Here is a 21,108-nt window from a genome sequence, read left to right on the forward strand (position 1 = left end):
CTATTCTTTCTAATACGTTTACCACTTCCAGATCCTTGGTCTTTTGAGAGTATTCATTGATTAATCTAGCACTCCAAGAGACCCTTGTAGACAGATCCTCTTTGGGTCCATTTAGCTCACCGTTGGGTAGCCTCCTGCCCTGAGGCCAGATTTTGCCCTCTGCATGGGTATTGCTCTAATCACTGTTGCAGCATCCCAGGGGATAATTACCTTACTATCTGGTTGCTCTAGTTAGCCAATTCAGAATGGAGCCTCTTAAGGATTAGAGCAGTTGAAGAGCAGTGAAGTGTGGCTAATTAGTTAATCTACATTTCAAAGGACAGTAGATAACAGGTGAAGACACTCTGAAACCCAGGCACCCAACCCTGGTGAAAAAGAGGATGGAACCTCTGACTAATGCCATACTTCAAAAGCTACCAAGTTCCTCCCCTCTGACCTCTCTGTTCTTCCTAGCCTTGTTTCCTCTTCCCCACATTTCTATGACTTTTATCTCCTTGTCCACTCTCTCTTCTTATCCTTCCATTTCTCTCTTCTTTTTTTTTTCTTTTCCCCCATCTCTCCATCTCCCTTCTCCTTCCTCTTCTCTTCACCATCCCAACCCCTTTTACTCTTTCCTTAATGGGGTAACCTATGGAAGGAGCAAAGTGAAGTGGTATTGAGAAGCATAGTAAAAATAGTCTGACTTTTGGTATCTTTCTTTACGTGTTAATAATGTGGAATCCTAGATGTTGGACCTCGGGGCACATCAAGAAATCTTCAAATTTGACCCCTTGCCAGTGGTCAGGTAAGGGAGTATCCCTGTGAGACACCTGGAACAGACATCTAACATGTATGTGAGGCATTTTGATGATATGATTTTACAGGCAGTTTTATTATGGTTTTATGAGCTAATGATAACATTATTTGGCATTCACTGTGACATACCAATTGATAGCAAGGGAAGGTGAAGTTGAAGATTACTGTGTCAAAGAGGCACTGTCTGGGGTTATAAAACTTCCTGGCAGATAAATTAAAAGCCATGTGTGGGAAGCCAGGAATTGGTAATTAATAAAAAACAGGGTATTATAGGTCACTAGGAAATTGGTTTGTCTTTTGGCATTAATTGCTATGATATCCTGTGATCATCTGGCTGGATTAGCAAAAATATCGTGTGTGGAAAACTTGTAAAATATTTTCTGTTTAATTACAACATGCAAATATGTTCTCCTTCCTGAATTGCCATTTTATATGTTTGATACTACAGGTCAATATGGCACATTCAGAAACTGAATGATTTGATTTTCATTTAGGTATCACTATTTTCACACTTTTACTATACGAGATACTTGGTCTATACAAAAGACAGGCATGGAAATTAATAGAAATGGCAGGAAATAAAGACCCAGAGGCCTAGAGAGTTTAAATATTAAATGGAACCTTCTGTCATTGCAGGGAGTTTTGCAACAAGCTTGGTAGCACATCTCAGTGCCTATTGCCAAGCATACCTTCTCTAGGAGCCAGAGATTGGGTTTAGTTGCTCAGTCACAGATGGAATTCTACTCTGAATCTGTAACACACAGTCACACACACACACAGCCCTCCACCCCTTTTCTCTTTGATGTGCACTGTGTCTGGGCTCTAGTCTAGTAGAGAGTTTTATTTAGTCCATGGACACACTCAGAAATGTTGGAAACACAAGCACACAGGGTAGTCCACAGGCCTTCTATTTTCCAGGTTCTACATTTAGTATTAATAGAAAAGAAGAAGGGATGAAATGCTCAGCCACTGCAACCAATTCTCTGCCCAATACATTGACCTAATGTGAATGTTGGCTCTTCTCTCAAAGGGTGAATGGGCTCCACGGCCTCCTGGTTTGATATTTTTTATACCAGCACCCTTCTCAGCACTGATTGTACTTAAATTTTCTCCCTGTCCCATTTGTAGGCTAAATTTCATATTTAGAGTACAGCTCCAACTGGGTATCTCTCCCCTTCCTCATAGACATTTATATTGATACCTTATATTGCCTTCATATCCAAAGTATATCCTTCCTTCTCCCTATCTACGGAGGGCTATCCCTCATAACAAAGGAAAAATAAAAAAGAGGAAAGAGTTCATTGAAACCAATCAACTAAGTCTTATAGTATATGGAATACCTTATACCCACAATTCCCTACTTCCTTAAAGAAGGGAAAGAAGTACCTTTTTTTCATCTCTTTTATGGGGCCATTATATGCCCTTATAAAGTATGGCCATTATAAATATACAACATCCAGTTTGAATTTTTGGTTGCTTCCATTTATGTTGTTGTATTCAGTTGTATGCTTTGTTTTCATAGAAGTCTTCCTATTTTATGTATTGTGTAATCATCATTTCTTATGGAGTGGCACTATTCTGTCACATGCATATACCATAATTTGGCACATGAAAAATGCTCATTAAATGTTTCTTGATTATTTTGGGCTCAGTGGAAAGAACATTGGAACTAGAGTCAAGAATACCTGAGTTCAAATCAGGCCTCAGACAATTGGTGGTTGTATAATCCTGGACAAGTCATTTAAGTGCTGCCCACCTCAGTTTCCTCAATTGAAAAATGGTAATAACGATAGCATCACCTATAATAATAATAGCATCTAGATGGTTGTGATGAGCAAATGAGATAATATTTGTAAAGCAACTTAGCAGAGTATGTGGCACATGTTGTTCAGTTGTATCCGACTCTTCATGAACCTGTGGACTGTAACACACAATACTCAAGAGGGGCTTTTTTTGGCAAAGATATTAGAATGATTTGCCCTTTCCTTCTTCAGTGGATTAAGACAAATAGGTGGTTAAGTGACTTGTCTAGGGTCACACAGTTAATAGGTGCCTGAGGCAGGATATAAACTATATATGTCTTCTTTACTCCAGGCCCTGCACCCTAGCCAGTGAAGCACCACCCAACTGGCACAAAACAGGCATTTAATAAATACTTGGCCCCAATCATTGGCCATCTACATTTTTTCCAGTTCGTTGCTATTTTAAAAAGTGCTTTGGGGGCATAAAATAAAGTTTCAAAAATTCATATTTTTCTTTCGGTGTAAGTGATTTGGGTACTTTTTATGTGGTTGTTTCAGCAATATAATGGATATTGAATATTTATATAATAAATGCTAGGTGATGTAGTAGATGGAGCACTGGGTTTAGAATTAGAAAGAACTGAGTTTGAATCTTCAGACACTAGCTGTGAGTCCTTGGACAAGTCACTTAACCACTGTTTGTCTCAGTTTCGTCAACTGTAAAATGGAAATGATAACAGCACGTACCTATCAGGGTTGTTGGGAGGATCAGATGAGATATTTGTAAAGCATCTGACACATAGTAGGCACTATAGATATGTGGATTTCCCCCCTCCCATCCTCTTTTTTGCCCCTATCACATTATATATTACAAGTTCCATGATTAATCATTCTTAAAGTTATGAAGATTCATATGTAAGAGTATAGAATGACTAATATCTATAGTTTGGAATGGAATCTATGGCCATTTGTTCTTATTTAAAAATTTGGCAAAAAATACCAGATGTCAAGGACTTTTTGGCTATTGTGAAATTTTTGTTTTGTTGGAAATTATATTATCTGAGACCTTATACCTGTGTTTTATAAACATTAATTATTCTTCAATCATAACTTCATCAGTATAGATGGCAATATTGGAGCAAGGCTTAAAAGATCTTTATGTGAACTGAGTTTTCAAGCTTTTAGCAATCCATTTCCTGAAATATTTCTGCTTATTAGGAGGTCCCAAAATTTATGTAAAATATGACTGGATGGCATGTGATTCTCCTTTTATAAATTATCATTCACAAGATTTGGAATTTTTTACTGGAGTTGCAATTGAGTGTTCTAATATTTGTTTTTCCATGATCTTAGTCATGCCATAGCTTATAGGTTTAGGGATATCAATTCACTTACTGGATAAACATGACAGTTTGTGCTGGAAAATATTCATTGTAATTAGCTAAAAATCGACCGAGGTATCAGTTTTGTGAGTATTGTGTTAGAGAAATGAGGAAGTTATGGCTGGACCTGAGAGTGCCATGGTGACGCTGAAGCCTCTTGGTTGAACCCAAAGACCTAGTTACCATTAGACCACAAAGTGAGGAGGACATAGTGTTGAATCTGGAGTCTGAGGACTATCATTTACATCCTGTCTTTGTCATTTAGTATCTGGGCCTTGAACAGTCATTTCTCTTTAGTTTCCCTATTTATAAATGAGGGGACTAGGTCAAATAATTTCTAAGTTCCCTCCCAACTGTAAAATATGATCCTATCATTCAGTAAACTTTCCAATTTCTTACTTCACTTTGAGAAGTCTTTGTTTTCTTTTTTTATAGTTTATTCTTTTTCCAACTACATGCAAAGATAGTTTTTCAACATTCATTTTTTGATAAGATTTTAAGTGCCACAATTTTCTCCCACTCTTTTTCTTCCCCACCAAATCTTTGTTTTATAAAATGAGATAGCTTATTTTTACTTTGTGCTTTGCAAATGACTCCAAGTAACGTGATTTCCAGATGAATTCTGTGAAATAACCATGCTCCTTTAGAAATTCATTAATAGCTCATATACTCAAGAATTCACATTGATCTTCTCTGTAATAATTGTGTTGTAATAATTATTCTTTCAATGTTTTATATTAATCTAAATGTTGTCTATTTAACATCATATGCTGCTCATGTCTCACTGCCAAAATTATCATCTCCTTGATAATCCTATATTTCCATAATCATCAAGAAACTTAATCCAAACTGATTAATTCCCAAATGATTACAACATCCTATCCAGGTCCTTTATTATTAATTGAATATTTGATGATGGAAAGGCACTTGCCATCACCAGGGAGTCCTGACTATTTGACAAGCTGTACACTTATCATCAGACCTCTTATCTCCCTGGGTGGTCTGGCTCCCAACCAGAGGTGTTGGTGGCAACACTTTAAGGTTCCTAAAAAGATAGGCAAACCCATGTGAGGAACGATAACTCATGCTTCCAGTTTTACATTCTATGAACCTCATGCTTCCATCAGCTGGTCATTGCTTGGGCATGTTGGTTCCTTGCTGTGCGGGCTAATCTGAAGCTAGGAAAAAGAAAACTGAAACCCACATCTCTTCCATTTCTTTCATAAAAGTCAAGTGAGCAAGGATCTTGACACTATGGTATAATTAAGCTGTTTTGGAATTCTCTGGATAATTATCAGTCACTTAATCACTACATATTTCTTGAACATCTACTATTAGTACTACTACTACCAGGTTTGTTTACAGTTGGGCAGCACCTCAGAAGCCATTTTATCCAACCTTCCAATCCAGTGTTATTGCTATTGTACTATTTTAAACTGTGCCCTCTGATCCCTCCTACCTCCCAAGCACAATGAAGGACAAAGTGGTTAAATAAGTGAAGAAATGAATTAATAATGCATTTCTCAATCAAGCTTTTGAGGGGAGATGACTGTCCAGGTCTGCCCTACTACTTACTACCTCCCATCTCTCCCTCAAGGTACACTACTGCCATTTGTGTGCCAGTGGGTGGGGATGTCTGGTGCTTTCTGCATAGAAGTTGATACCTCATGATAATGATGGTGAAGATTGGGCTGAAAGCAGGACTGTTGGGCTGAGGTGCAGGAGAGCTGCCTTTCCTGAAGCTATTGTGCCTCTCTGATTGTTGGTGGCAATTGGTCAGCCGTTATTGCTTGTGGTAATGAGGAAGGTGGACCCCCTTCTCCGCAATCATTTCTATTCTTAATGTCTGTGGGATCTGTGCTGGAAGCAGATCTGGTGGTTTAAGGGAATGACTCTGAAGTCTCTTTAATTTAGGGTCCTTGACTTTATCAGGATCTATGGGGAGATGTAGTCTAGGTGGTGATAGTGGTTTGAATTTCCTGGCCCATGCTTCCCCTGTCTTTCATAAGGATGTTTGTGTAATACCACTTAATGGTGGGTATGCCCTTATGAGATATCGTCATCCCTAGTGTCCTATAGTACTCAAATAGAAGAAATCATAGGATCATAGATTTTAGAGTCATATTGGACCTTAGAGATCACTGAGTCCAGATTCCTCATTTCACAGTTGAGGAAACTGAGCCTTTGAGAGGGTGTCACCAGGTCAAAGTCACGGAAATAGTAAGTGGGGGAGGGGAAATTTGAACCCAGGTCTTCACAATTCTAAGTTCAATATTCTCTCCAGGTCACCATGTTGCCTTTCCTTAAAAGTACATCCCCCCCCCCCAAATTGCTTACAAGCTCCCTGAGGGTGGGGCATAGCACAAACCTTATTCATCTTTGAATCCACCACAAGACTTTAAATAGAGTAGGTACTCAGTAGATATTTACTGACTGATGTCACAGACGTGAAGATTGAGCTGGATGGATCAAGGATCTGACCCAATAGAATTCCAATTTTCTTTCTAATGATCAATTTGGACTCAGAGTTCTTTATGTTAATATTCGGAAATTGATTTTAAAACTCGAGTGATTGAGAGCATGGTTTGTCCATAAAATGTTCTAATATTAGACTGGCCTGACACCACAGAATAATATACTGTCAGAGTTATGAGAGAATGAGAGATAATCAAGTCTGACTACCTCATCTTACAGATGAGGAAAATGAACCTCTGGAGAGCAGGTTGGGTGGGGGGAATCTGCTGTTGGAAGCAAGGTCTTCTGCTTCCCAGTCTATACCCTTTCTGCTCTACCATGGTCCCCATGTTTTATCTTAAATTAACACAATTGAACATCTGTGGAAAATTATTATTTTGTATTTCATAGAAAAGTATTGATGCCTGGCTTTATTTTCTTTCAACATTTTCCTACATGATAAATAAGATCTAGACATTTTTTGTTGGAGTAAAACTAAATTGGGCTTTTTTCTGTTTATTTCAGATCAACATTTCTAATGATCCGAGCTGTGTGGAAGAAATTTTGAGGGTGAGTTTAAACTTTTATTTTTGTTATTTATTTTTCTAAACAATAAAACTGTCTATCCAGTCATGATGAGGTATACCTGTAATGCCTGCTAAAAGAAGGTCAAAGCTTGAGCCTGGATCCTCTGAACTGTAGTTGAGGTAAAACTTTTTGGATGTCCTATTAAGTATGGTACAAGTATGGTGAGTCCCCAGTCCACCAGGCCACCACAGAAGGCGTGAACTAGCCCAGACTGAAAATGGAGCACACAAGCTTTCATGCCAATCCTTAGTGGGGTTGGACCTTGGAATCATTGCTGTATCTCCAGCCTGGGTGGGAGTAGGAGACTCAATCTCAAAACAACCACCACAATAAAGATGATGATGATGATGTGATAATGAAGATTTCTATGCTTTAAGCGCTTAAAATAATTGCTGGTCTATTTCAGCAATATCCTGCTTGGCAACTCCCATCCAGCTTCAACTCCCTTTAGGAGGATGCTTACGCTTGGCTTCCTTTCCACTTTTTCTTTGTTCTTCATTCTCATCACAGCCTCCATTTTGTCATCTCCTAACAGAAGCTCATTTCCTACTTCATTCTTCATTTCCTTTAGTCCCTGATTAGAGTCTGGTGTTCCACCTCTCCTTTAGGAAGCTCTGACCCAGACTTTAAGTTTTTGCAATGTCTTAAGCTCATTTCTTCCTAGCTCTTTACTTGTTTTTAATGACTGATGCTTTCCTCCAGTTTAGATGGGTTCTAACCCTTTCTGGAAAAAATGATGTCCTACCTGAACCCTAGGGAATGACACTGAAAGGAAAATACTAAGCTCTAAACAAATCCAGTGAATTGAGACAATTAGCATCAGGGAATAAGAAGCCATTGCACCCTATTCTGGCATCTTAGGCTAAGGTTGTTCCTTACCTGCATTCATCTCTTCCATAATATTGGGGAAATCCTATTTCCTGAGTGATACTCTGCAGGTTGTAGTGGGGCTTAAAGTATTATTGAGTGGTTGACATCAAAATTGTATGTGTCACCTTTAGAGATCGCTTGTCAATTAATTACAAAGCTCTTCTATATATACCAGCTCCTCTTACTTCATCAGACCTGTTCTACAAGCGAATTGAGATGGCCTACCTCGTATGAAGTCACACTGGTAAACTCTGGTAGGCCATGGAGTAGAACATAGTACAGAGTTCTTTTGGTTACACTCTTAGATTTTTGTAACTATTACATTTATTCCAAACCTATTTCTTTAATACTTCAAAGCATTCTGATTTTGACTAGTATGGGGACACACCCCTTGACCTGACGCAGATCACGGCTCTTCTTGGCCTAGTATTTGCAGTGGCTTAGCATGGGAACGAAAAATTCCTCCAACGGTGAACAACCTCCAAACGTAGACTCTTCAGACTCAGGTTGCTCCAGTTGGTCAACAGTCATGTACCAAGCACCTACTATTAACCAGGTACCATGTTAGGGGCTGGAGATACCCAGCTACCCTTCCATACCACAGCAAGACAGTGGAGAAGCATTTTAGAAGTTCCAAAATACTTAACTATATATGGCAATGTGTGAAGCATCTGATTTTTTTTTAAAGAAAGATTTTATTTATTTTGAGTTTTACAACTTTTCCCCCATTCTTGCTTCCCTCCCCCCACCTCCCACAGAAGGCAGTCTGTTAGTCTTTACTTTGGTTCCATGCTATATACATTGATCTCAGCTGAATGTGATGACAGGGAAATTATATCCTTAAGAAAGAAAAATAAAGTATGATATAGTCAAATTATAAAGTGTCTGATTTTGACAGCCTGGGAGAATACCTGTCCTTCTACCAATGAATCTCACCGTATATGGTTGATTTAAGAAAAAAGACACTGACACATAGAGTCACATACCCAGCTAGTATGTTTCAGGGGTAAGATCTGAACTCAGGGTTTTTGACTCCACATTCAGCACTATGCAATATGTTATGCTGCCTCTCCATATTAAATACATATACCAAAATGTAATAATCATATAAAGAGAGCTATAGTTCACATGCTTGTCTATGTTGAACAATGCATGAGAGCATTCATGAACCGATATAAAGTTATACATGTAAATATATATATATATATATATATATATTTATATTTCTGTATGTACTAAGTTCTATTTTCCTCGGTTGGGGGCTCCTTCTATTGATGTGGATCAGTAGTTTAACTCTACCTAAGAGTCTCACACAGTCATCTGAGTCCTGGAAGCTGAAGTAAATTTCCCTAAGTTTGCCTAGACATGCCTTCCTGACTCCATAATCAGCCTTCTAGCTAGCTAGCTAAAGTAGCATGTTCCTCGATAGGAGTTGCTTGACATTACATATACGATCACATCATTTCAACTCCCTTGGCTAAGGCACTATGCTTCACCATTCTCCTCACTGTCATGCTATGTCATGTCACTGGCGAGACAACTCTTGTTGCCTGTAGATGAGATATGTTGCTTTGATTAGGCCTAAGGGTGTATGGATTACAGATGGGCTATCCGCAGATTCCTTCTATATCTCTAGGGTCAAAATCTGTAATCGGGCATATCACATGGGAACTCATCCATTTCCTACTTCCCATAGGGTGAAGGTATTTAAGCAGCAACAGATCTTTTTTAGGCATTTAATTAATTTTCTCAATGAAAGGTAAAACTGAAAAAAAGAGGGCCTTTAGAAAGTTACCTTGGTCTCCTATGTTTTCTCTAGGGTTCTGAGCTCAAATTAATTCCACAGGCTCATCTGAAGTCTTCAAAGCATTCTAGATGCATCCCCAAAACATCACCCAATTTGTCTTAATTGGCATCCTCTCCTTAAGAGGGCCCAAAGCTAAGGACTTGGCAGCATTGTCATGAAGTTTAGGGAAACTCCTGTCAATGGGGCTTCAGAATCCTAGCTAGTGGACTAGCTACTTGCAGAGGCAAAACATCACTTATAACCCCAAAGAAAAAGCACAAGTCATCCTAATATGTTTATAAGAGATAGCAGCCCATGAGAAAAAAAATAACAAAAGTCCTTCTGTCATACTTGAAAGAGAATTGAAAGGAAGGACTTGTTTAAAAAAGAATGTAGATTGTATGGAATTTTCCTTCTGACAACACCACTAATTAGTGCCCTCTTTTCAAGACTTAGATGTTTGAGATTTATTTCCCACACACAGAGAGTGGCAATGAGCTCACCATGATTACAGCCCGGATTTCTGGTCTAGTTCTTAGTTTTTCAAGCTTTCCCAGTGATGCATATGTCCTGAACACCTTTGCTCCTGTGGTTTGGTACCTGGGCAGATAAAGGTCCTAATGATGCCAGTATTGCAGTATTGTATTGCCAGTGATTATTTTTTTTGCAAGGCAATGGGGTTAAGTGACTTACCCAAGGTCACACAGCTACATCATTATTAAGTGCCTGAGATCATATTTGAACTTTGGTTCTCCTGACTCTAGGGCAGGTACTCTATTCGCTGCATCACCTAGCCATCCCTATTGCCAGCAGTTATTGAGATGTGAGTCTCTGATTCTGCTCACTCATTTATTTTGATCACTTCCATCTCAAATAATAAGGTTGAGACTGGCTTCATTTTCTCTCCCCACCTCATCCATCATTCAACTGCTCCTTATTTTCTGGATGGCAGACGTATCTTGTGATATCTTGGAAACAGTAAAGAGCTAGAATTCAGATGCCATGGAGTCAGCTTCCTGTTTAATAGTCAAAGGCCTATGAATAAGTCAGAAACTCCATTTCCTTATCTTTCAAATGATATAAACACTGCCAAGTGCTTTGAGATTTACAGCTATCATGATAATGTTTTTGTCCTTCATCATCAAAGAAGATTATGACATTAGGGAGGCTATGCAATGACAAGCTCATGAATTGGATTTGAATAAAGGGGCTGTGCTAAGTCCCCAGCCTCACTTTCCCCTCCAGAATCAACTAGGTCCAGTGGCCAAATAGGAATCAGGATGACTGGAGATGGCCCTGGATGCGAGGCAATCAGGGTTAAGGGACTTGGCCAAGGTCCCACAGCTAGTAAGTGGCAAGTCTGAGGCTGGATTCAAACTCCTGTCCTCCTGACTCCACACAGCTTTCAAGGCTTTCTAAGAGTATATGTCTTCTCTTTGTGAGTACATTCACAGTCATCTCTTTTTTTCCTCTGACAACGTTTTTTCTAGTGCTGCATGTTAATTAAAATTGTGTAGTTTTTAAAGCCTTTCCTACAATCTAACTTCTTTTAAACACCTTTGCTATTTCCTGTTTGGCCAGTATTATCTCCATCCTATTGATTTTCTTATTCCATTCAAGTTTCTATCAATTTGATCCTACTGCAATAAGAACTGTGCCTAGAAAAATTGACATGATCTATATGCTGCTTTGGGCAATGGACTGCTTATTTGAAGTATTTTTTTAGACAAATCCCAAATTCCCATTCACCAAATTAATTCAGATAATTTCCTGGTGTTCAGTATACCTAGATTGAGCAATAACCCCTCTTCCTTTCCATTCCTTAAATTCTGCCTAACCTTCCACTTTTCCTACATTAGAGCTGGAAGGACCTTCAAGATCATCTAATCCAATGCCCTCATTCTGCATATAAGGCTCAGAGTGATAAGTGACTTACCCAAGGTCAAACAGGTAGTAAGCAGCAAAGCCAGGTTTGGGCCCTCAGATGTTAACTCCCCATTGAAAACTCCCCAATCTTCAAGTTAATAGTCTCATGCCCAAATCCTTAAATTAAAATAGCCATATGATATTAATTACCAGTAATAAGTATCAAACATTAGCTGTTAATTCACCTCTGACAATCAGGACCAAATACCACCTACTAGTGAAGTCTTCTCTAATCCCCTAGCTACTAGCACCTTATCTCCCCCACCACCACCATGATTGACTGTTTTGTGTCTATTTTCCTATATACTCAAATAATAATAATGTTTGTCCTTCATTTTCTTTTTTTTTTAGTTTTTATTTTTTTTTGCAAGGCAAATGGGGTTAAGTGGCTTGCCCAAGGCCACACAGCTAGGTAATTATTAAGTGTCTGGGACCAGATTTGAACCCAGGTACTCCTGGCTCCAGGGCCGGTGTTTTATCCACTGCGCCACCTAGCCACCCTTGTCCTTCATTTTTGAAGAAGACCACAACATCTGGGAGGTGATGCCATTCCAAGCACATGAGTTGGATTTGAGTGAGGGAGTGCTGTGCTAAGTCACCAGTATCACTTTCTCCTCCAGTCATCTGGGTCCAGTGGCCAGATATGATTCAGGACAATTGGGGATGGCCCTGGTTGAGAGGAATTCAAGGTTAAGTAACTTGCCCAAGGTCACAGAACTAGCAAGTGTCAAGAGGCTAGACATGAACTCCCATCCTCCTGATTCCAATTTATTATAATAGAGCCATGTGCTTTGAGATCTGTAAGGTATCTATCATATGTCAAATTTTCATAAAACTATATATATATTATATATATAAATTATATATATATATAATACATATATTTTTAATTGAAATCCAATTGTTTCTGAGATGCAGAAAGAAGTGACAACAGGAAGGGAGGAAGAGGAGGATTATAATGATGATACAATTCTAGCCTTAGTGATAGCCTTTGTTACTTAAAACAGTCTGTGATGTTATTCTAGGTTAGTCCTCCAAGCACAAATTCCAGATCCTTCACAAACCCCAAAACCAAACATCCTCTAGGGTATTTAAGCATCTCAAAACTTAGCCAACCTGGTCCAAAACCAACTAACACTAAATCCCTCGATGGACCTCAAGCTTGGAAAGGTCTGTGAGCGCCTCCTCCTCACTGCCATATTAGAGGAAGATGCCGGTTGAGACTGTAATGTTATAGCATCAATGAACTCCTCAACTCTTGTGGGTTCTAAGCTACTCTTCTGTGGAAGAGTTAAGATAGTAAGAATATAAACTCTAGCACTGAGGATATTGTCCAATTTCTGTTTCCGATGAAGTATTTATTTGAAAATAACAGCAGCTATCATTTCAACATCTTATATACAGTCAAAATTGCAGGTACATAATTGAAGTTGCATTTCTCTTATTTTTTGCAATGGAACAGATTGTGTTTCCTAGTAAAGCACCTTCAGGAGTTGATAATTTTACCATGAAACATCTGTACATACAATTCACTGTTTATGGGGAAAACAGGAAGCTGCTAACTAAGGATTAGGAAACATGATTTGCTGAACTGTATCTGCTCACAGATTTCCTTCTGCCATATGGAATAGGTTGGTAAATATCTTGATGGCTAAGTCCCCTTATTGGCTATAACATTTCTATATTTACAACATTCTAAGTGATAGCAATTCTACTTAATAGTTTGATCTTTTCATTAAGGCTTTTAACACATGACGGGAACTTACCACGTTATGACAGACCCATCACATACTTTGTTTACTATCTTTTAAAAAGCAAACAAATAAACTCAGAAAAAAAGATGCAGATCAAAGAGCAAGATTAAACACCTAAATCAGAAAAAAAAAATTACTAAGACTGCAATTGGAATCTTTCAAACCAAGTTTCCTGCAATTCGCCTAACGTAAAATCTTTCAGACTAATGTAGACTTTAAGCCTCCGCTGGCATCCTTTGCTCCCTCATCCTGGCATGGCGAACCTGAGCTCTCAAAGGCTATGCCTGTTGACTACAAACTCTGAAAAATCCTACCTAACTGGAAAAGTTTCAAATATGAGCCTAGGGACAGACTCTATGTCTGTTGTTTGAATTTAGTGCAGATAACCCATATACAGTTTGACCACAGGATGTTGAATTTGTTAGCCGTTAACCCATGTTAACTCATGCAGACAGTCTCCTAAATCACTAAGGCACTGTGATTTGTGTCTATGGAGGGAGTGCCCACATTAATGAAATGAGAGTTCCTTGAAGTTTTGAGAAGGATTAACGTCTATAGAAATAGTAATAGAATACTTGTTCCTAGAATAATTCTAAATTTATCTTTAATTATTGTTAACATTAACTCTGCTGGAGTCATGCATATAAACTAAATTGCCATATCCTCTGTTATACTAAATGGCTAGCTTTTATCTAATGACACTGGAAACTATACATTTGTCAGCAGGTGAGACTGACCTTACCTCGTCTCTTCTCACACTGTTTCAATGTACTCATGAATTTAATATGTAGTAGCCATTTATGAAGTAAGCATACCATGTAATACAATGAGTTTATAAGGAAGCTAGCCTATTCTATTCTCCCTGATTATTGGTTTGTCTATTCCAAAACACAAATTTGTCATAAAGAAAAATGCAAAATTTCATTATGTATATGGAAATGTAGGTGTGACTTTTCTAAGTTCTGAGGGGTCCTTATCCCAACCAGAGTCGGGTACCAGAAGGCCATTGATTCCATCTCTCTCTCAAGATTCTTGGGGGTAACCCTGAAAAGTTATGAAGATTTTCTCAAATGCCACTTGTTTGGACTTACTTTCCAGTGTGTTCTTCCTAATGTCAATCACTACTGATTAGTGCCTCAATTTCATTTAGCCAATTAAAATCATTTACCTATTACAAAGGGCTACTTCTTGAGAAGATAAAGTAAGAACCAAAATACAAAGAGACCTCCCTCCATTCTTGGGAGTACATTCACCCAAACCTAAAGTACTTTCTTCAAAACATTGGTCTTACCAAGCCCAAAATGCAGAATGTATTATAACCAGTGGATAGGGCCATGTCTTTCTCTTAGCTATGCTGGATCAAGCAGGTTTCTTGGGCTTTGCCCCTCACAGAGATTGGTTATCTGTAGACTCTGAGTTGTTTGTAGACTCTGGTATGGTTTCTCCCTATTGAACTTCTGATGGCTTGCTCTCCCAACCTTTTGAAGCCCAAAAGATCAAAGCCTGGTCTGTTTCAACTCTAGTATTCTGTCTAGAATGTGAAAGACCAGATATAGTAGGAACAGAATGAGGGTCGTATGCTCCTAGTTACATGTTGACCCTGGTAGGAAAAGTAGACAAATGATACTTTCCTCATCCATGGGTTTGCAGCAGTCCTTCACTCCTCACTTCAATGTAGAAAAGATGACTGAGCTACCCTTGTGGAAATCTTTTCTATATATTCTTAGTTCTAGCCTATAAAGATAACCAAAAAGTCTATCCTCCCAATATGGTAAGGGAGATCTGCAGTAGTCAGTGAATAATTGCCCATGCTCTGAATTGGTATGTAGAGCCCTCCATTCAACATGCCATGAAGTGGGTTCACCAAACATCCATGTGCTCCTGGGAGTGGGCCCTCATTAGCTGGCCCCTTGTTATACTGGTGAAATAACTCATTGAAATTCGAGACCTATTTGGGGTCTGTAAAGCAGTTTGAATGTCTTCACGTGGAAGATAAGTATTTACAGTGAATTTGGAAGTAAATAATAAGTTTCCTGACCCAGTGAATCATATGAACTTGTCTCACATGGGAACATGTCAGAGTAAGGCAGGAAGGAGATGGTGTCAAAGAAAAGTAATTTAGCAGCCCAAGGAAGGAAGGGTAGTAGCCTTTTCTAAGTAGCCATATAGATAGATGAATCCCTTTATAATCTTAGGTGTGCTATAAAAATAACTATGGTTTTCATAAACCTGCCATTTTCTGTGAAGATGGTGATTTATTATTTCTATTGAACTGAATGAATGAGGTTGCAAATGTAAACCACATAAAAATTGTATACTTGTTTTCAGCCCATTGAGTGTAGAGAATGATGAAATCTGAAAGACATACAGGGTTTCTTTGAGCATTACAATGATTTTCTACTGATTTTCTATGGAACACAAAATGTGGTGGGATAAGGAACATAGCAAAATGTTGGAGAAGGTCAGTCTGGCTTTTGCCCCATGTGCAACCAATCCCTGCACATACTTCACCCAATCCCTACACACACACACACACACACACACACACACGATTTGACCCTAAGAATAACAACTCTAATTTCAGTATCACTTTAAGATGAAATTTTCCAAACCTTAAGGGGCCCTTTTAGAGATCATCTGGTACAATAACTCCATTATTTGAGATTTTAGCAAAGTTAAGTGATAAGACTTAATTATGCAATAACCAAATAAGCATTTTAACTATCTTAACATTTGAACATTTTCAGTTTGTGCTTGGAAAAAAAGTGAATAGCTTTAATACCTTAACTTAGGTTTGCAAATGAAGAACAAAAAGTTAGGAGAAAAATTCCTCTGGAACTTTGTTTCATTCTTTATCTATACTTGTAAAACAGTACAATTAGCAACACCAGTGAGCCAATAGTCAGAGTAGGGGCACCTCTGAAAGTTACCCCAACCACCCTCGAATTTCTCACTTGCTACTTGGGCTCCCCCAGAAACACAACTGCAACTTGAGTTTGAGGAGTTACCTATAGGTCTGTACTTAGAAAACCATATCTGAAAAGTCCCCACTGGTGTTCTTAATAGGTAATAAAAACAATTAGCACCATATCAAAGCATTTACTAAGCTTGTATAGCTAAGATAAAAGATATAAAACATTCCTTCCATAAACTCTCCCACAGATACACAACTTATATCTCTTGTATTTCAGTTTCCCAATGTCCCTTCTTTTTTTTATAGCATCCTCAGATGCCACCTTAGGTCCAGTGTCTCTGCTGAATCAGTAGTTAATTGTAAAGTCAAATTCTCCCTATAATCCAGGGATGAGGAATGTCTAGCCTTTGGGGCATATAAAGCCTGCAAAATCATTTGATCTGGCACTACCATGGCAATCACAGGTGGGGCTTGAAATTCAATAAATCTAAGAGCTTTCTAGGATTGAATTAATTAAATGTTTGATCAAATATAGCAGACTAATTTTTATTTTTTTTGAAATTTTATTTATCTAAGGCAATGCAGTTTTTAAGTGACTTGCCCAAGGTCACACAGCTAGGCAATTATTAAGTATCTGAGACAGATTTGAACTTGGATCCCTCTTGACTCCAGGTGCTCTATCTATCCACTGTGCCACCTAGCTGCCCCCAGACTAATTTTTAAGTTGATAGTTTTATATGGCCTAAAAATGATGTTATAAATATCCAAATGACCCTTGGCAGGAAAAAGGTTCCCCAGCCCTGCTTTAATCTGTTGTTGGCTCTCTTCTATAAAACCCATGGAGCTGCTGTTTTTCTGGAATTCTAGTCATCTCTATGGCTGTGTCTTCATCGAGGGTATATTTTTAATTGCTTGAAATCTTTCAACTGTGCCTCAGACTCTTACTGGACAAATATAAGACACCTTGATAAATGTATGTGGAAGATTTAAGGAAAATTTCTTCCCTCCCATTGTCTTCTGGTAAAGTTCCATGGGGTTATCTCTGTCTGCTTCAAAGTTCTCAAGCTTTCAAATTATTCAGCTGTCTCCAGGACTTGTCATTTTTAGCCTTTTAAAGCCACCCCCCACCTCCGGACATGGCCAGTCTTCACACAACTGATGGCCAGCTATGTTTTTAATCCATTCAAGGAACTCATATTTCATGTGGAAATGACATTGAATCTTTTGCACTTGGTTATTATGTTAATAACTAGGTATTTCTATTATCTGCCCATTATTTTCTGTAATTATATCAGTAAACTGAATTAGATTGAATTATTATTAGAATGAAGAAACACTGTAGAACTACAAAATTCAGACTAAGCCCTAGCCTCTATTGACTCAGGTAAATGTACATTATAAAATATTAACAGGAGAAAAGCAAAATGTAAAAACACTATATACGCACTGATTATAACATCTTAATGCCTTATTGTGTGCACATTGATGAAGATGAAGACGAAATTTGGAGCGATGTTGTTGTTCAGTCATTTTTTTCCCGTTGCACCTAACTCTCTGTGACCCAATTTTGGATTTATTTGGCAGAGATACTGTGGGGATTTGCCATTTCCTGCCTCAGTTCATTTTACAGATGAGAAAACTGAGGTAAATAGGGTTAAGCAACCTGCCCAGGGTTCAAAAGCTAGTAGTGTCTGAGACCAGACTTTCTGACCCCCTGCTGAGAGCTCTATCCACTGCAGTACCACCTTGCTGCCTTTGGAAGGATGTATATGGTGCTTAATGGTCATTAGGACTTTTCTAATAGATAGTTGCTTAAGTTCATAATAAGTTCAAAGAAAAAAAGAATGAGTCCTTCTAAGCTCTTTTAACTCCATTATCCCAAGAGCTTATGTTAATAGACAGGTAAAGGGTCAGGGTGGCCAACTTGAAATCCGCAAGACTTGTATTCGAATCTTCCCACTGACAGTAACTATGGGATCCTGGACAGGTCATATCCCTGAATCTCATTTTCTTTACCTCTACAATGGTGATAATAATAGGTTTACTGTCTCTCTTACAGGGATGTAATAAGGAACATGCTTTTGTGTGACTTAAAATACCACAGGAATGGGGGTTGTTATTATCGTCTGACACTTCAGAATTCTCCTTTTAAAAGTTCATTTTGTTGGTTTGACTGCTGTTGAGCTTATATGGAGTTACTATCATAATATTTGAATTGTGGTTTTGATGTTTCTTTAGCTTTGCTGAAGACTGCACAAAACGCAACTCTGCGTATATAGGCATTCGAGATAGTATTGAAAAAACTGTTCTCTTATTCATGCTGCTCAGCTCCTGGACTGGACTATTTGGCAAGGCCCTGGAAATTAGGCCTCTCCTGATCATGTAACAGCTCCATTTGAAAGAGCCAGAGTAAATTATGTGAGAAAAAGCTTTCAGGGCCATGCATCTCAGCCCCTGGAACCAGAGGACCTTTACAAGGACCATTTGTGTAAATGACATCAATCATTTAATCATTGCTTCTTTTTTGTTACTATCAGTTCAGGCAATTTACCTGTGTCATAGGAGACCTCAGAAAGAGCATTTTCATAGTCAGGGGTATTCAAGTAGATGATCTATTTGAGAGTACTTTGCTATAGGAATGTAAAATATCATAATTGCTTCATTGCGTAGTTCTCTGAATGTTGTTCGAACACCATTTTGAATGCCAATTTTTCACATCGCCAATTGTGGGGATATTATTAAATACCACCACCATGTCCATATTTAATATTACTCCTATTATTGTTGTCAGTTGGCATGTTCATTTGAAACAAGATAGTGACTGATGAAAGCTTGGCCATATGTCACTTACTGTAATAGAGAGAATGAGAAGATCCCAATTACATAAATGAATAGAAATGTTCTAATTTTCTCGGTTTCCCATGCTTATACCATCTTTGTCATAAGAAAAGAGTTTCTTTGAGTTGTCTTCTTTCCCCCTTCATTATAATTTCCAAACTGAGTTATTGCTGACTTTCAATGTCTGATATGTTATATTGGCTCATTCCCAATAGAGGCTCCCAACAAAGGTCATAACAAAACCAGAAAATTACCCAAAGCAATCGATTTGCCAGATGAAAATGGCACCGAGAAAATACTCCTCTAACTCTCCCATTGCAAGAGCCCATTTAGAGAAGGGAGAAGAGGTCCTGATAAAGCAAGAACCATGCCCGACTTAAACTAAAGAGGATTCAGATTGGATGAACGTTTTTTTTTTCTTTGTTTCTTGTTTCCTCATCTTTAAGTAGAATTGGAGAAATCAGAAAACCAGGGGTAAAGTTTCTTGAAGAAATGCCTTCTGCTCAAGTACTGAGCATCTTCATTGTGCTTTATTAGCTCTTGAGCACTGTGGCTCGGGTTTACAGACTTAGGTGATTGGAATGAGAACTCCAGCATGGACTTGGGCTACGAACTAGCTCTCCCAAAACTTGAGAGAATATACTTTGGTTATAGTTTTTCGTAGATGCATGATATTGATTTGTTTCTTTGTTTGGTACTGAAATCAGCCCAAACCTCATTAAAATGCATCATTTATTCTTTTTTTTTTTAGGTTTTTGCAAGGCAAATGGGGTTAAGTGGCTTGCCCAAGGCCACATAGCTAGGGTAATTATTAAGTGTCTGAGGTCAGATTTGAACTCAGGTATTCCTGACTCCAGGGCCAGTGCTCTATCCATTGCCACCTAGCTGCCCCACCTCATTTATTCTTAAAACCCACTCCTAATTGGTTGATTTGTCTCATAGCCTACTCTATTATGACCTTGGGAAATCCTGATCAATAATATATTTTTTAAATCCAATAGCCTCAAATTTTTAAAAAATTTCCCCCCTGATATCTCTCATTATACCCTCCAATGGGCATTCTCTCTTCCTCTTACTCAGGGCAGACGGATAGAGATAAGCACAATAATCCTTATTCACCATTGCTATTTTGTGACCAAACCAAGGTCACATTCCCTCAATGGGTCAGGTTAAATCAAATCAAGAAACATTTTTTAAGCATTTATTATGTGCCCATATATTTTGAGCACAGGAAGTAGTCCAAGGAAAAGCAAAATAGTCTTTTCCCTCAAGAGTTCCCATTCTAATAGGGTTGACAATATGTCAAGAGGCACATGCAAGATATATATATATATATATATATATATATATACATATATATGTATATATACACATATGTATATGTATGTGTGTGTATATATATATATATATATATATATATATATAGAGAGAGAGAGAGAGAGAGAGAGAGAGAGAGTAGATAAAAGGTAATCTGTGAGTCTTTAAAGGTACTAGGAAAGGCTTCCTGCAGAGACTGTCTCGAAGAAAACCAAGGAAATTAGAAGACCAAGGTGGTAGGGCAGGGCCATTTAGACATGGGACATAGCCAGTAAACAGGTATTGACATCAGAGATGAAATGCCATGTCTGAGATATGCTGCTGTGGTTGGCTTATAGAATATGTAAAGGGGAGAAAAATCTAAAAAGACTGGAAATGTAGGAAGGGCACAGTTGAGGAAGAATTTAAAAACCAAGCAGAGGAGTTTATATTTGATTTTGGAGTATGTCTCCACCTTGTTTCCTTAGAAATAAAATTTATGTTATCCAGGAAAATAAAGGGGTTTAAGATGATATGCCTATGAACTTGTTTATTTTTTAATGTTTTGTTATATGAATTTCACTGTTATTGGTTTCTTTTGAAATCCAATGTATTTCATTTCATACATTTAAAAATAGTATTCTCTATATAGATTTCAGCAGACTGCCCTTGGAGTCCATGGTACAAAAAAGATTGAGGCCTCCTGCTCTATTAGTTTCTAATCCAAAGCCCAATCATTTCTCTCTTCCTCTCTCTTGGCCTT

General features: G+C 38.2%; 1 protein-coding gene across 4 annotated transcripts in view; it reads left to right on the plus strand.

The window, feature by feature from the left end:
- AFF2 (ALF transcription elongation factor 2) overlaps window positions 1-21,108 on the plus strand; it is a 389,617-nt gene that overhangs the window by 201,488 nt on the left and 167,021 nt on the right. For all 4 annotated transcript variants that reach the window (XM_074200828.1, XM_074200829.1, XM_074200830.1 and 1 more), the window contains one exon: window positions 6,899-6,943. In XM_074200828.1, coding sequence (XP_074056929.1) covers window positions 6,899-6,943 — 45 coding nt within the window. The remainder of the gene's footprint in view (window positions 1-6,898; window positions 6,944-21,108) is intronic.

The sequence above is a fragment of the Macrotis lagotis genome, chromosome X (genome assembly GCF_037893015.1).
Source record: "Macrotis lagotis isolate mMagLag1 chromosome X, bilby.v1.9.chrom.fasta, whole genome shotgun sequence".
Lineage (NCBI taxonomy): Eukaryota > Metazoa > Chordata > Mammalia > Peramelemorphia > Peramelidae > Macrotis > Macrotis lagotis.